The 15,000-nt window shown below is 27.3% G+C and overlaps 1 protein-coding gene across 1 annotated transcript in view; it reads right to left on the bottom strand.

The window, feature by feature from the left end:
• Window positions 1-15,000, bottom strand: part of LOC136091226 (uncharacterized) — a 74,219-nt gene that overhangs the window by 43,114 nt on the left and 16,105 nt on the right. The window contains exon 3 of the mRNA XM_065818366.1: window positions 2,939-3,067. Within this exon, the coding sequence (XP_065674438.1) occupies window positions 2,939-3,067 (129 nt within the window). The remainder of the gene's footprint in view (window positions 1-2,938; window positions 3,068-15,000) is intronic.

A 15,000-nucleotide genomic window follows, 5' to 3' on the forward strand; every position in this document is an offset into this window, starting at 1 on the left:
AATCTAAAGTGGTCACTTTCTCAGTGTTTGGATTTTGCCCGATCCTTATAATAAATTGCTTAATTAGCAACTTTGGAAACACCAAGGTAGCAATACCAACTGATTATGAATGTCAGGTCAGGGTTAGAATAAGGATTTATTGGGAAGATTTATTAATAACATTGATTTGAAAAATGTGCTTGTCAAATTTAAATTTCTTAATGATCATACAGTGCAATTTATATGGCTAATTCTTCAAAAGAAAAGTCTTTCATCATTCCATCTGATTCATCTGCTCGATTTGATTCATTTGATTCATTCGTGCAATTATATATTCAATTTTATTATATGACAACTAAAATTATCGTCTATTCAAATAGATTCATCATATCTAATACTCATCATGTTCAAGATTTAAAAGAACGTTTTTTGATTACAAATTTGCTTACAGTGCAAAAGCACCTGATTGTTTCGGTCAAGAGGTTGACAAATACAACTAGAAAAGATTCTTGACTAAAGCATAAAAATTTGCTCTATGGCTATTCAATTCTGGTCTATTTTATTTTTGGTCTGGTTTACTTACTAATTACTATATTTTTAATTTACTAGTTACTGTATGTCTATTTTTCTAGTATTTTTACTTCTAGTAAATATGGTAGCACTTCCTCTTCTACTATCACTGTCATTTTTATGCTATTGATAATCAAGTAAACATGTCTCTAACTGTACAGTAATCCTTATTTCAGTAAAAAACATTAGCATAAGGTAGTTTTTTTATATAGAAAAACTAACTAACATGTTCACTCAATAAATTGTTGCACATCTTTTTACTATATAGTAAAAAGAGATGCAACAATCTATTGAGTGAACACAAGTTATTTTCCAAAAATATAGAACCTTTGTGGATACTGATAGATGATTTGAGAAACAACATTTAGCAGAACATAAAGTTTGAACATGTACATGTTATATTTCTGGTTTTAGTGTTTCCATAGTTTACAAAGGTGACTGTTGGTAATTTAAATACATAGCTTTGCTTCTCATGCGTGGTTTAATTAGGATTAGTAATTGATCTAGTTTTACAAAGGAGAACACAATTAAAATCTTGATTTTGTTAGGTTCAGCAATCCCCTATAACATTTTAAAGTTACGTTATGTCTTAATCAGTTACAATTGGTAATAAGGTTACATTCTCTAACTTTTAATTAAATATTAAGTAAATAAACTTGATAATGCAGTATAAGTTTGTTTATCGTTACAGTATTGCTAAATACTGTCTTATATTTTATTTTTATTGTAAAATAGCTTCATCACAATTGGTTACTTTGTCACGAAAAAAATATAAAGTCTTAATACGTCTCAAATGCTTTATTTTTTAACTTTATAAAGTGTAACCAATTGAGACTTAATGTAACGTAACTAAATCTAGATTTGAAACGAAACTAAAATATGTCTCAAACATAGATTTTTTTAACGTTATGTTACATCATAATTTGTTACACTTAAAAAAAAAAAGACGTACTATGACGTAAAAAATTTTATATCTGTGACGTATTTTATTTGTGTATTTTATAATTAAAACATGTCAATTAAATGCATTTAAGAATTAAAACGTTTTAATTCTTAAATGTTTTACGTTACATTACTTCCGATAGGTTATACTTTTAAAGGTAAATAAGTACTTTAGATTGCTTAACCAATCCGTAAGTTATTTTAAATTTTAAAGATACTTTTTTTTGTTTTTCGTTACGTTACTTTTAAAGCTTTAAAAGTTGTATTTACCTTTAAAGCGTATTTAAAAAAAAAAAAAAACACAAGCGTAGGATATTTTTTAAAATGCTTTTTTAATTACAATATTTTTGAAAAATGTGTAATTGCGTTTTCAAAAATCAAATACATAAATTATCAAATACCTAAATAATATTGTAAATAAAACAATTTTGTTAAATACCGTAATCCATGATCATGAGTTACGGTATTTAACAATGCATTTGTCGAAACATTTGTAACTAAAAATTATTTTTTTTAAGCTGCTAAATATTATCGTTTATTTTAATTGTAAAATAGATTCATCTTAATTAGTTAATATTTTTTTTGTAACTAATTTGTCGCGAAAAAAAAAAGTTTCAAATCGCAAAGTAACGTTTTTTTTACTGAAACGTAAATTAACGTTGAAAAAAATCTATATTTTGGACGTATTTTAACTACGTCTCATATCTAGATTTTGTTACGTTACGCTTTTTTTTTTGTCAATAATACAAGCGTAACACTTCACAAGGGTTTATAAACCCACCAGCAAAAATGTATATAAAATTTGAATCTTTCTTTTGAATTAATTTAACTATTATATACATTAATTAACTTAAGCTGATTACGTGTATAGTTGCACTTTCAATGCAATTTATGTCTACACTATCTGACTTGTATTCACTTAATTCTCTCTCTTTAGATAGGTCTCTGTATATAGTAGCATTCTCTCTACACATGTATTTATGTACACATGAAAAAAAAAAGTTATATGGATAGATACTACAGATTTCAATGTTACGTATAATTAGGTTAAAATGCTACATGTTGATACATAACACTTTTCACGTAGCGTTATGTTACAATATTTTGTCTTGGTTACATAAAAATAACAGACATTTTGCACATAACGTTACGTTACAGTGTTACATATTATTATGCAAAATGTTGTTAAAATAATGGACATTTTGCATGTAACGTAACGAATCCTATTTACGTTACAATACATAACATAACTTTAAAATATTATAGGGGAATGTATTCACCTCTTTAAGAATCTGACATCTGGTATCCCGAGATTTAATGACATATATATAATACATTATCACACATCTGATATATGAATAGCGGAAACAATATGGTGTTTTTTCATTAAATAATAATATTAAAACAGAAGCATAATTTTTAGTTAATTAAAAATACATAACAATACCTTTAACAATCCGAAACATTTCCAAACCATTTGCCAACAAAGAACCAGTTCCTGAACCATCTGCCAAAATTCCAATTCGATAGTTTGAATGGTAGTAGTTTTCAAAAGAATAGATTTCACCAATATGTGCTGTATAATTTAAAATTTAAAAAACTATTATACTTATTTATATAAAATTAAGTTGTTAAAAGATTTGTGCTTACTAAATCAATGTGTGTATATATATATATATATATATATATATATATATATATATATATATATATATATATATATATATATATATATTTATATATATATATATATATTTATATGTAAATTATGTTAGTGTATTTTACAAATAGCGTGCTCAATGTTCTAAAAGAACAGAGCAATAATAAATTAGTAAAAAACACTTATCTAACTTTTTTTCTTCAACTTTAAGTTTCACCATTGCTGGATCATCAGAAATAGGGTTGCCAGATGTCCCGATTTAACGAAGGAGAATTCTGCGCCAAATATGTAAAAATATTTTTTTTACTTAGTTTTCCTTCGTAAAATCGGGACATCTGGCAACCCTAATCAGGAAGAGAACTCTTCCTGATGATTCAGCAACGGTGAAACTTAAAGTTGAAGAAAAAAGTGAGATAAGTGTTTTTTACTAATTTATATATATATATATATATATATATATATATATATATATATATATATATATATATATATATATATATATATACGTATATATATATATAAATCAATCAATCAATCAAAATGTATTGAAAGGCTCAAGGCCCAATATAATAAATATAGAATCGGTAAAATAAAGTGGATTAGAATAAAACAAAGTCTAACGCACTTGAATATAAACAAAACCCAAGAAAAAAAAATAAATGAATAAAATAAAGATAAGAAATTTAAGTGTTATAAAAATAACTCAGCTCTCCATTTAAACATCAGTGGAGACAGCAAGAACCTGTCTGAGTTAACAAAAGCTTTTATGATGAGATTCTCACTATTCTGCAGCAGTAACAGTAAGAAGTATTGTTGCTTGCAAATCACAACATTAAGTGAATAGGCAGCATGTTTCACAATTAATTCACTTGCACTGTTCCATAGTGGCTTGTTTAATATCAAGCAAAGTGCATTATTATATGCAACACATAGGCGATGGAATGAGTCTTTTCTCTAAAGATACCACAGCTGACGTCCATAGATTGGGCTGCAAAAGGCATTAAATAACATGATCTTATTTGTATCTGTGTAGAGCTGAACTTTCTCCGGATGAGATTAGCTTTAGCATAGATAAAGCGCACGTGTTTTAAAATATCTTTGTCATCCTGCATATCATTTGAGATCAAGTGACCCAGATATTTATAATGACTAGTGTATGTGAGAACCATGCCAGATAATGTGAAACTAGGGCTATTTATAAGGGGTTTATAAATTTCAAAAAACATTATTTGAGACTTGATATTGTTATAAACTATATCATGTTTTACAGCATAACTGGAGCATAAATCAAGTAAGATCTGGAGATCTTTAGCTGAGGGTGCACACAGGACAATATCATCAGCATAAAGAAGATGGTTAACAAGAGAAGGACCTAAGCAACAGCCTACGGTAGTTATATTGAATAAAACACTAAAATCGTTAATATATATTTAATAGAAGAGGAGACAGTACACCTCCTTGTCGCACTCCATTACTGATATTAAATGTTTTGGATAATATTCCACCCCAAAGGATTTGAGCTGTTTGACCAACATACCAGACAATAAGTAAGCGTAAAGTTACACCAGAAATAATTTTAAAGCCAACTCTATCAAAGGCTTTACCAATGTCAATAAATGCCACATGCATATTTGAGCTATGTGATAGGTAAAAATTTAAAATATTTTTTAAAATAAGAACTGGCATAAAAGTGCTATGGTTTTTCTTAAACCTGAATTGGTTTGGAGTCCCAGTGAAACTTTAATTAATGCGTGAGTCAAAAATATGTTCCAAATTCTTGGAGAAAATTGTTACCAAAGCAATTGGACGATAATTAGCAGAATCGGAGATGTCACCATTCTTATCTTTAACCATAGCAGAAATAACAGAGTGTGAGGTATCAATAGACATTTATCCATGGCAAAGCATGGAGGAAAAACATAAAGACAAAATATTAAAGTAATTTGGGCTAGCATAGAGATAATGCTCCAACTAAAGTCCAAAATGGTCAGCTGCTTTTCCACAAGACAAACGATTTATGATAGATTGGACTTCATCAGGAGTGACAAGATAGGCATCATCTTTAAGAAGATTACAGTGTTTAACTATAAAGTTGTCATTTATATTGCATGTTGGCTTGACTGAGTTGAACAGGGTGGAATAGTTATTATGCCACATGTGGCATAATAACTATTCCACCCAAAATTTTTCCAAATTAAATATTATTTTTGAAATTTTTATATAATTTTGCTTCATTTGAGTACCAGATTGACAAAATTTTTTTTTTGAAAATGTTAGGGACCCATTAAATATTCGAGGGTCTTGAGGGACCCCTTAAAATATTTTTTATTCAAAAAAATTTTAAATCTAGTGTTTTTGTATTAGATAGAACACATTAAGGGGGTCTCTGCATATATTTTTCAAAAATGCTGTTTTTTGGGACACCCTAATATATATATATATATATATATATATATATATATATATATATATATATATATATATATATATATATATATATTAATGTATTTAATTACATTAAATACATTAATATATATATATATATATATATAAATACTTGTGCCTATTTATATGTTCATGGTGTTAAATACATTAATATATATATATATATATATATATATATATATTAATGTATTTAACACCATGAACATATAAATAGGCACAAGGTCCATAGACAAAATATTTTTATTGAATTTCACTAATACTTTTTATTGAATTTATTGAATTTCACATAAGTCAATATTTTTCAATTTCACCTTTTTTAGTTCAAAAAGTCTTGCAAGGTAGTCTCATAATCAAAGCAAAAGTTGCATTTGGCAACTTTAGTCATAACTGAAAAATATAAAATAAACAAATGTAGTGACTTGCAATTTTTGACACTATTTCATATGCAATGGTGTCAGTCATGTGACACTATTGCTTACAAAGCAAACAGGAGGGTACAATTAACTTGCCTTTGAAAATCGCTTTTAGTTACTGACTTATCAGCTTTCGCCATTAACAGCAGACATCAGAATAGAATACAAGCTCATCTAATTTGAATATTTGACCTTTCGTAGTTTAATTTTTTTATATTGTTTACAGGGGCAGGCTTGAAGGAGGAGGGGGTAGAGGTCAATAGCCTTCTCCTTGGGACTAAAGCTTAGTCATTAAACTATATATTTTTTCAAGACAAGTGTTATGATACATATATCAATAAACTTTACATAATATAGCAGAAAATTGATACCAATTTAAATTTTAAAGCTGTATTATTATTATAAAACAAAAACATTAACAATAAAAAAATTATTTAGGAATAAAACCATAAGTAAACTTTTAAACCTCAATGAAAACCCTCCCTCTCCTTGGTAAGTGATAAAACTTACCCCTAATTGTTTATGAGTTATTAATTGTTGAAAAATAGTGATGAAGAACTTGTTCATCACTGAGTTTGAAATGGTCTTTATTTTACTATTGTGTCAATAATATATTTGTATGAATCGAAAAAAACCACGATTCAAAACTATTTGCCTTTTTGCAAACAACTTTGTTAAAGTTGTTTGCAACAATGTCAAAATTGTTACTAATATCAATTGTTAAAGTAAAAATTAACTTAAGTTAATGAGAAAGTACACTGCATATTAATAAATTAATTTTTATTAAATTTGTAAGAAGCCTAAACCCATCTCCCAAACTTTATGAAGGAGACATGTAGTTTTGTATAAGCCACCAAGGATTGAAAAGATTTTATCTTCAACAGCAATATACTGTTGGAGATAAGTATCTTTTTATTTTACAATCTGATATTGAAAAACAGGTGAAGCAAAGACACTGAGGCAAAAAAATATGGCACTGCAAAACGTTTTTCTTTTTTAAAATCAATAGCGACTATCATTGCTATTCTTCTTTCAATTTTGTTCATTGTCAATGACCAAAAATATTGTACTAAAAACTTGTTCAAAATGTTAATGAACAAAATATTTTCTTCTCTGCCAACCTCTTAACTAACTTCTGCTTTAACTTGTTAAATATAACCAATTTCTTATTTCATAAGCAACAAAAGTTACTTTTTTCAATATTGTCTTTTAGTCATGTTTTAAAAAAAAGGTAAACATATTTTAGATAGCGTATATCAACACTAACCTGTAAGTTATTGAAAAGTTATAGAGATTTTGTGTGGGACAGTATATATTTAGTCTACTAAAATTTATCAGACTGAATTATTTGAATGCATTATAAATTTTTTTTTCTTAATTACTGCTGCTTTAATCTCAACGACATTTAATTTCTTTTCATAAGACAAACTTAAGTTGATAGTTTTATTTTTAAATTGAAAATTTTTTGAGATTTTAAAAATGGTTGCAAAAACAAAGTGGCTCAAGTTTTTAAAAGTCTTTGATTCAAAACTCTTTTACCTTAAATGGCATCTTTTTATTAAAGATTGTTGTTAAAGATAAGAATGGTTACATCTCTGATTCTGCTAATTATTGTCCAATTGCATTGGTGACAATTTTCTCCAAGATTTTGGAACATATTTTTGTCTCACACATTAATGAAAGTTTCACTGGGACTCCAAACCAATTCAGATTTAAAAAAAACCATAGCACTTTTATAGCCAGTTTTTATTTTAAAAGAAATTTTAAATTTTTTATCACATGGCTCAAATATGCTTGTGGCATTTACTGACATTAGTAAAGCCTTTGATAGAGTTAGCTTTGATACACTATTTAAGAAACTAAAATTATCTCTTGTGTAACTTTATGCTAATTTTATAATCATTGTCTGGTATGTTGGTCAAACAGCTCAGATCCTTTGGGGTGGAATATTATACAAAACATTTAATGTCAGTAATCAAGTGTGACAAAGAGGTATACTGTCTCTCCTTTTATTTAATATATATATATATATTAACCATCTTTGTGTTTTACTCAATAAAACTACCGTAGGCTGTTGCTTGGGTCCTTCTTTTGTTAACCATCTTCTTCATGCTGATGATATTGTCCTGTGTGTACCCTCAGCCGAAGGTCTCCAGATCTTACTTACTTATGCTGTAAAACATGATATAGTTTATAACAATATCAACCCTCAAATAATGTTTGTTAAAATTTTAAAAACCCCTTATAAATAGCCCTCATCTCACATTTTCTGGCATGGTTCTCACATACACTAGTCAGTATAAATACCTGGGTCACTTGATCTCAAACAATATGCAGGATGACAAAGATATTTTAAAACACGTGCGCTCTATGTAGATAAAGCTAACCTCATCCGTAGAAAGTTCAGCTCTACACAAATGCAAACAGAGATCATGATATTTAATGCCATTTGCAGCCCAATATATGCATGACAGTTGTAGTGTCTTTGGAGAAAAGACTCATTCCATCGTCTATGGGTTGCATATAATAATGCATTTTGCTTGATTTTAAGCAAGCCACCATGGAACAGTGCAAGTAAATTATTTGTGAAACATGGTGCCCATTCACTTAATGTTGTAATTCGCAAGCAACAATACTCCTCATTGTTACTGCTGCAGAATAGTGAGACCCTCATCTTAAAGGCTTTTGTTAACTCAGACAGGTTCTTGAATTCTCCGCTGATGTTTAAATGGAGAGCTGAGTTATATTTATAACACTTTAATTTCTTATCTTCACATATATATATATATATATATATATATATATATGTATATATATATATATATATATATATATATATATATATATATATATATATATATATATTTGTTTTTTTGTTTTTTTTTTGGGGTTGTGTTTATATTCCAGTGCTTTAGACTTTGTTTTATTCTAATCCACTTTATTTTACCGATGGTATATTTATTATATTGGCTTTTTTTAATTATTCAAATTTATTGACAGGCCTTGAGCCTATCAATAAATTTGAATAATTTATCTACTTTTTTTTTTTTTTTAAAGATATTGTCTAAGACAAATTTATTTACTTTATATTTTATTGTAAAATAGCTTCACCTCAACTAGTTACTTTGTCATGAAAAAAAATTAAGTTTAAATTTGCTAAGTGACATCTCAATTGGTTGTTTTTTTTTAATTTAAGATCGCCCATAAAGTACGTTCGGAGAGGAAGATAATATACAAATATAAAAGTATGGAGACACTAAATTTAAAAAATTATCATAAAATGTTGGATTGGTAGGTCAAAAGCGTAGGTACTTTCAGCAGTGGCGGATCCCGGGGAGGTGGCTAGGGTTGCTAGCCACACACACACACACCCCTCCTTTATTCCATATTTTCAACAAATAAATAGTGTGTATGAAAGAGCCAGGTTTTGAAAGAGCCGATGCCATTGTTTATAACTTACTGGCATCCGATGGTTGACCCTAGAGAAGATGCATCAAAAGTACTCAACGCCGTTAATGCAAGTTCTCGAACTTTTTTGTCTTGTTTGTTCTCGGTGATAACAAACATACTTTTTTTCCGGTCTGCAACATTTGTTAAGATATTGTTTAAAACTTAACATATCTTTTGCGATGTAGTAAAAAAATATGTAGTAAAGAAACGCAATATTTTGTTGAATATATATATTTTTTGTTTAACTTTACTTAATTATTAGAAGTAATATATTTTTTTATATCATGAATAAAAATTCATTTTTGATAACAATAATAAATCCTTATATAATATAATAATCCTAATATAATATAAAATTAATAATGTTATTAAATAATGCTATATATCATATATACATATGTATATACTATATATCATCACATATACATAATAATACTATATATATGTATATATATATATATATATATATATATATATATATATATATATATATATATATATATATATATATACATATAACGTTATTATATATTATATAATAACGTTATTATGCATAATATATATATATATATATATATAATATATATATATATATATATATATATATATATATATATATATATATATATATATATATATATATATATACAAATATTATATATATATATATATATATATATATATATATATATATATATATATATATATATATATATATATATATATATATACAAATATTATATGTGTAGTTATAACTACTAGTTATAACTATAATAACGTTATTATATATTATATAATAACGTTATTATGCATAATATGGTATGCATACTGCTAAAATTATGGCACAATGATTGTGTACTTGACTGTACATACAATGGCTATGTACTACATAATGGTAATGTTGTAAACACATTATAAACATATTTTTTATAATATTTAAGTTCTTTTTTAATAAAATAATAATAACATTAGATGTTGTCATTAAGAATAATAGTATTATTTATATAACTGTTTTTAATACTAATTTGAAAAACTTTGATATTATCAAATCAAAATTATATCTAGTGGTATAATATTATTTCTAGATATATTTCCAGTGTTAAAAATATGAAAATATTGAAGTGTGTCTAAATAAAAAACATATGCATTAACTGTGATTTTATAAGCAGGAATTTTGTGTTTGTTTTCCAAACAATGTTTTCAGCATTTTTCTAAGTACTCTGACTGTTGTTGCATTGAGGAGGAACGAAAATGGGAAAATGTTTTTTTCGAATTATTGGGGTAGTTTATATCAAAGAATACTACTCCATCTTCAACTTCTTTCCACCATACATTAATGCCTTCTACTAAATAGTCAGCTGATTTTTCTAAAAGTTTTTGATATTCATTGCTATTCTTTTCAATCCAAGTAATTGATATTTTTGTGTCATTAAATAGACTATGTAATGGTTGGTAGAATTTGTGAAGTATTGAAACGCCATCACATAACTTTTTTCCTTCCTTTAAATATTTTTTTGCTTGGTTGCGGATTATTGCATTAAAAATAACATTATCTGAATGATGATTAGAAGATGTTTTTGTAGACAGTTTCAAATTTTGAAACATTGCTTCTTCTTTTTCCACATTAGACGTACGACCTGCAAACAATCTATACTGTAGTGGAGCATGGGATGTGATTGAGTGATAGTATGCACCAAAGAATTTTCGCTTGCTATTTTTTAGATTTGCTTCTAAATGTTCTTTTATAATTATTGCATGCACAAATGTGGTATTTATTAAACGAAGAATACTGTGTGTTGATCTAGATTCTTCTGGCATATAAAGGATGTTTTGTATTTCAAGTTAGTAAAAATTTAAAAACAAAGTGACCAACCTTGTAATGTTCTAGGAACAGTTAGTAACTATTAATCAACTTTTTCAATAGTTGGCAGCATTTTTTGCTTCAATGCCATTGAAAGAGCTTTCAATTATATTTTCTACAATTTTTTTTATCTTTTTTTTCTACTAAATATGGCAATTCATCAAATATATTTTTAATATGGTTTGAAATATCATGCATTGGTTCATTATTTAAAATTTTATAGTGTAAAAGATTTAGTTGTGTTAAAGAAAAACCTGGTTTTTTAAAAAGAAGGGCAGGCAATCCTTGCACTCCATGCATTTCATTTGCCAATAGCTCCTTTAATTTTTTGACAGACGTATTTAATGGAAATTGAATATTTCTTTCATAAAGCTCTCGTTCAATCTGATTTTTTTTTAGACATGAATATAATTTTGTTTTTCCTTGGTTTACTGCCAGCTGTGAGGTGTTACTTGCATTTATATGGTCTATACGATTTTTTAAGGAAGTGTATGGGAAGCTTAGTGATATAGATATATTATTAGAAAGATCTGCATGCATGTTGCATGCCCAACAAAAATAATTACCACCCTTCTGATGACCAGCTTCCAGTTGTGCTGCTGGATTGTCACCTTTGAATATTCGTGCAACATCTAAAATAGGTGTTCCCTTGAATTCTAAGGGATCGCTCAATTGCAAAATGTCATTAATCCTGTCATCGCTATACAAAAGTTGCTGGTCATTGGAAGGACATCTACCAAGTATGTATAAATAAGGCTTTTCGACCTCTGATTGAACATTTATATTCTCTCCATACTTTTGTTTATATTCAAAGCTACTTAAAAATATGGCTGTATCATACATTACGCTAACAGTAACAAGAAAGTGAGTGTGATTAGATATACTGGAGCAATCATACCAAAACATTAAATTCCTTGTTCTTTCATAAGTTTTAAGTATATTTATCAGCTCTTTTTTAGTTAGGGTGTCATATTCATCTTTATATTCCTGAATTCAAGAGCATCAACAATTTGCCTTTGAGAAAGTGCTTCTAGTTCATTATCGTTTTGAACTTTCATAAAAATCTCATGGTCTTTGAACATATTTAGTCTTATATCTTTCAAGGAAATTTTTCTGCCTTCAATATGAACCTCTTTTTTTGTAATTGTTTGATTTTCAGATGATATAAATACTTTTTCATATCTTTGGGGTACAATCTTTTCCCCTGAATTATATGTTCCATCGTCTATTTTTTTTTGAGTTGCTGCTTTATTTTTTTATTAGTTGGTTCGCATGGCAAAGATATATCTCTGATGTATGGCATGTTTAACCTATAAATGAGTTTAAACATGAATGATTAATAAAATTTGAAAAGTTTAACTTATTAATGATAAGTGAAGGTAAGGTAATAAATATCTCCGTTTTTTTCTTCTATACTGTATATTATTAATATTAGTGCCATCAGGGTATGTATTGTCTGACATTTTTCTTTTTAGATTTAGTCTTTTTAGATCACAGTTCATAGATTCTAAAAGTCTTTTCAGTACTTGGCCTCTGTTTGCGGGTGTAATACCTAAAAATTATTTTGTTTAAAATTCTTGTTTTTTATTGGTACTTATTACTGTTAAAATGGTAAAACTAGTTTATTAGCATAATACATTTATTATTGGTTTATTATTTTTGTAAATATACTATATCGCAGACATTTAAAACCATTACCTTTTTTGTTTGTCACAGAAAATTTACGTGCTAGTTCAGAAAAGTTTATTTTAAAACCATTAGGGTAGGATGAAATTACATCCAAACACTCAACTTGTTTCCAGGAATATTTCTCAACAGAACCGACAGGGTTTTTTGCTTTTTTCTCTCCCTAAATTAGTGGTAGAAAAAAAAAAACTTTGTATAAGCCTCACAATATGCACCTTTCAATCCTTAATCCTTCTCTGTAGTATGCTAGAAGGTATATAACATAACTACATAAGGAATGGCTAGTACTTCTCTGTACTTAGAACACATTTGTCATATGGATTGTTAAACGAGCTCTGTGAGTGTTTCCACATCTCGTAGGTTCCTTCTAGATGTGAATAGAGTTTTAAAGTATGTGTGTATGAATATATGTATATATATATATATATATATATATATATATATATATATATATATATATATATATATATAAAAATATATATTGAAATATACAACTTGAAATTATAATACCAAGGCCATCTGTTGCATTTAATTAATACACATTAATTAAATGTCCAAATTATAAAAAATTCATACATCATTTATAATTAATGATCATTTGAGCTGGTAAGAACTATAATGGTGTAAGTTAAATTTTCCTCTATTTGATATTTATTAGGTTTTATTAGATTCTTTATTTGGTTTATGTAGAAAAATCCCTACATACTACTTCACCCAGGGATCACTGGATGAACTAATGACTTATGCCAGTCCTAAATTTAACATAATGACGCATTGTAATTATAAATATTGACTTAATTCAAATCTGTTTTGATGTTATACTATTCTTTTTTTAACCAACTCATTTGCTTGTACTTGACTTACATTTTTTATAGCTGATAGTTTTAATATTCTTCTTTTTTTCGCATTTTTTTGTGTTTCAAAACTATGGGTTAGGCGGAGCTTATCTCTATTGCTTAATGATACAGGAACACCAAATGCCGTAAAAAAGTTAATTTTTTATTATACTTTGTGTTATATACATATATTATACATGTAAAACAAAGTGAGAGAGAGTACATTCTCTCTCTCTCTCTCTCTCTCTCTCTCTCTCTCTCTCTCTCTCTCTCTCTCTCTCTCTCTCTCTCTCTCTCTCTCTCTCTGGTGCAGCAAGCACATACACACTTGTGTAGTATATACAGTATGTACAAACAATATTTATTATGTATAGATCTAAATACTCAGGTGTTTATGAATACTTATCTGCTGAGCTTTCGTATATAAATACCTATCTGTTGAGGTTTCTTTTCATTGATTTTCAATATCATTTTTTATTTTATTTGCATCATATCTGTGTTTTTTATTTTGTGGATTAGGTATATTGATTTTCATAGCCTTTGTGAATGTGGTGGAAAATGTTTTATTAAAATCCTGCTCTAGTTTGTTCAGTGCTTTATGAGTTGCGATTGAAAGTTTTTTCTGCCTATACATTGCTCTTTTTTCTTCTTTATATTTGAACCTTTTACATTTGGCAGGAAATATTTCTAACACTAATTTTAATCTTTTGTTAGCTATTCATCCTTGACAGTTAAAAAGGCTATGAAGCATTTTTGAGCTTCCTAAATTATTAAATCTTTCTTTGGAAAAGGTAAGCAAAATATTTTTCAAAGACAATTTTGACCTGGTCTTCCCTAAGTTTTTTAAATGTTTAACAATAACCCGGCCTTTTCTTTTTATTTGTTCATAGCTAAAGTGAAATGTAGGATTTTTTTCAATATAAATTTTGTATTGATGATTTAGCACTCTTGATCTAAAAACTTTATAATTTTCATTTACTAAATGTTTGATTCTATGTTTTTCAGTTAAAGCTATATATACTGCAACTTTAGAGAAACCGCAAGTTAAAAGATCAGCAATTGACAGCTCTGACATAACAAAAAATTGAGTTAATTTTATTATAAATCTGTTGCTTACTTGTATTCTAAATTTGGTTAAGTAAATTTATATTCTGCCCG

Source organism: Hydra vulgaris, chromosome 14, assembly GCF_038396675.1.
Source record: "Hydra vulgaris chromosome 14, alternate assembly HydraT2T_AEP".
Taxonomy (NCBI): domain Eukaryota; kingdom Metazoa; phylum Cnidaria; class Hydrozoa; order Anthoathecata; family Hydridae; genus Hydra; species Hydra vulgaris.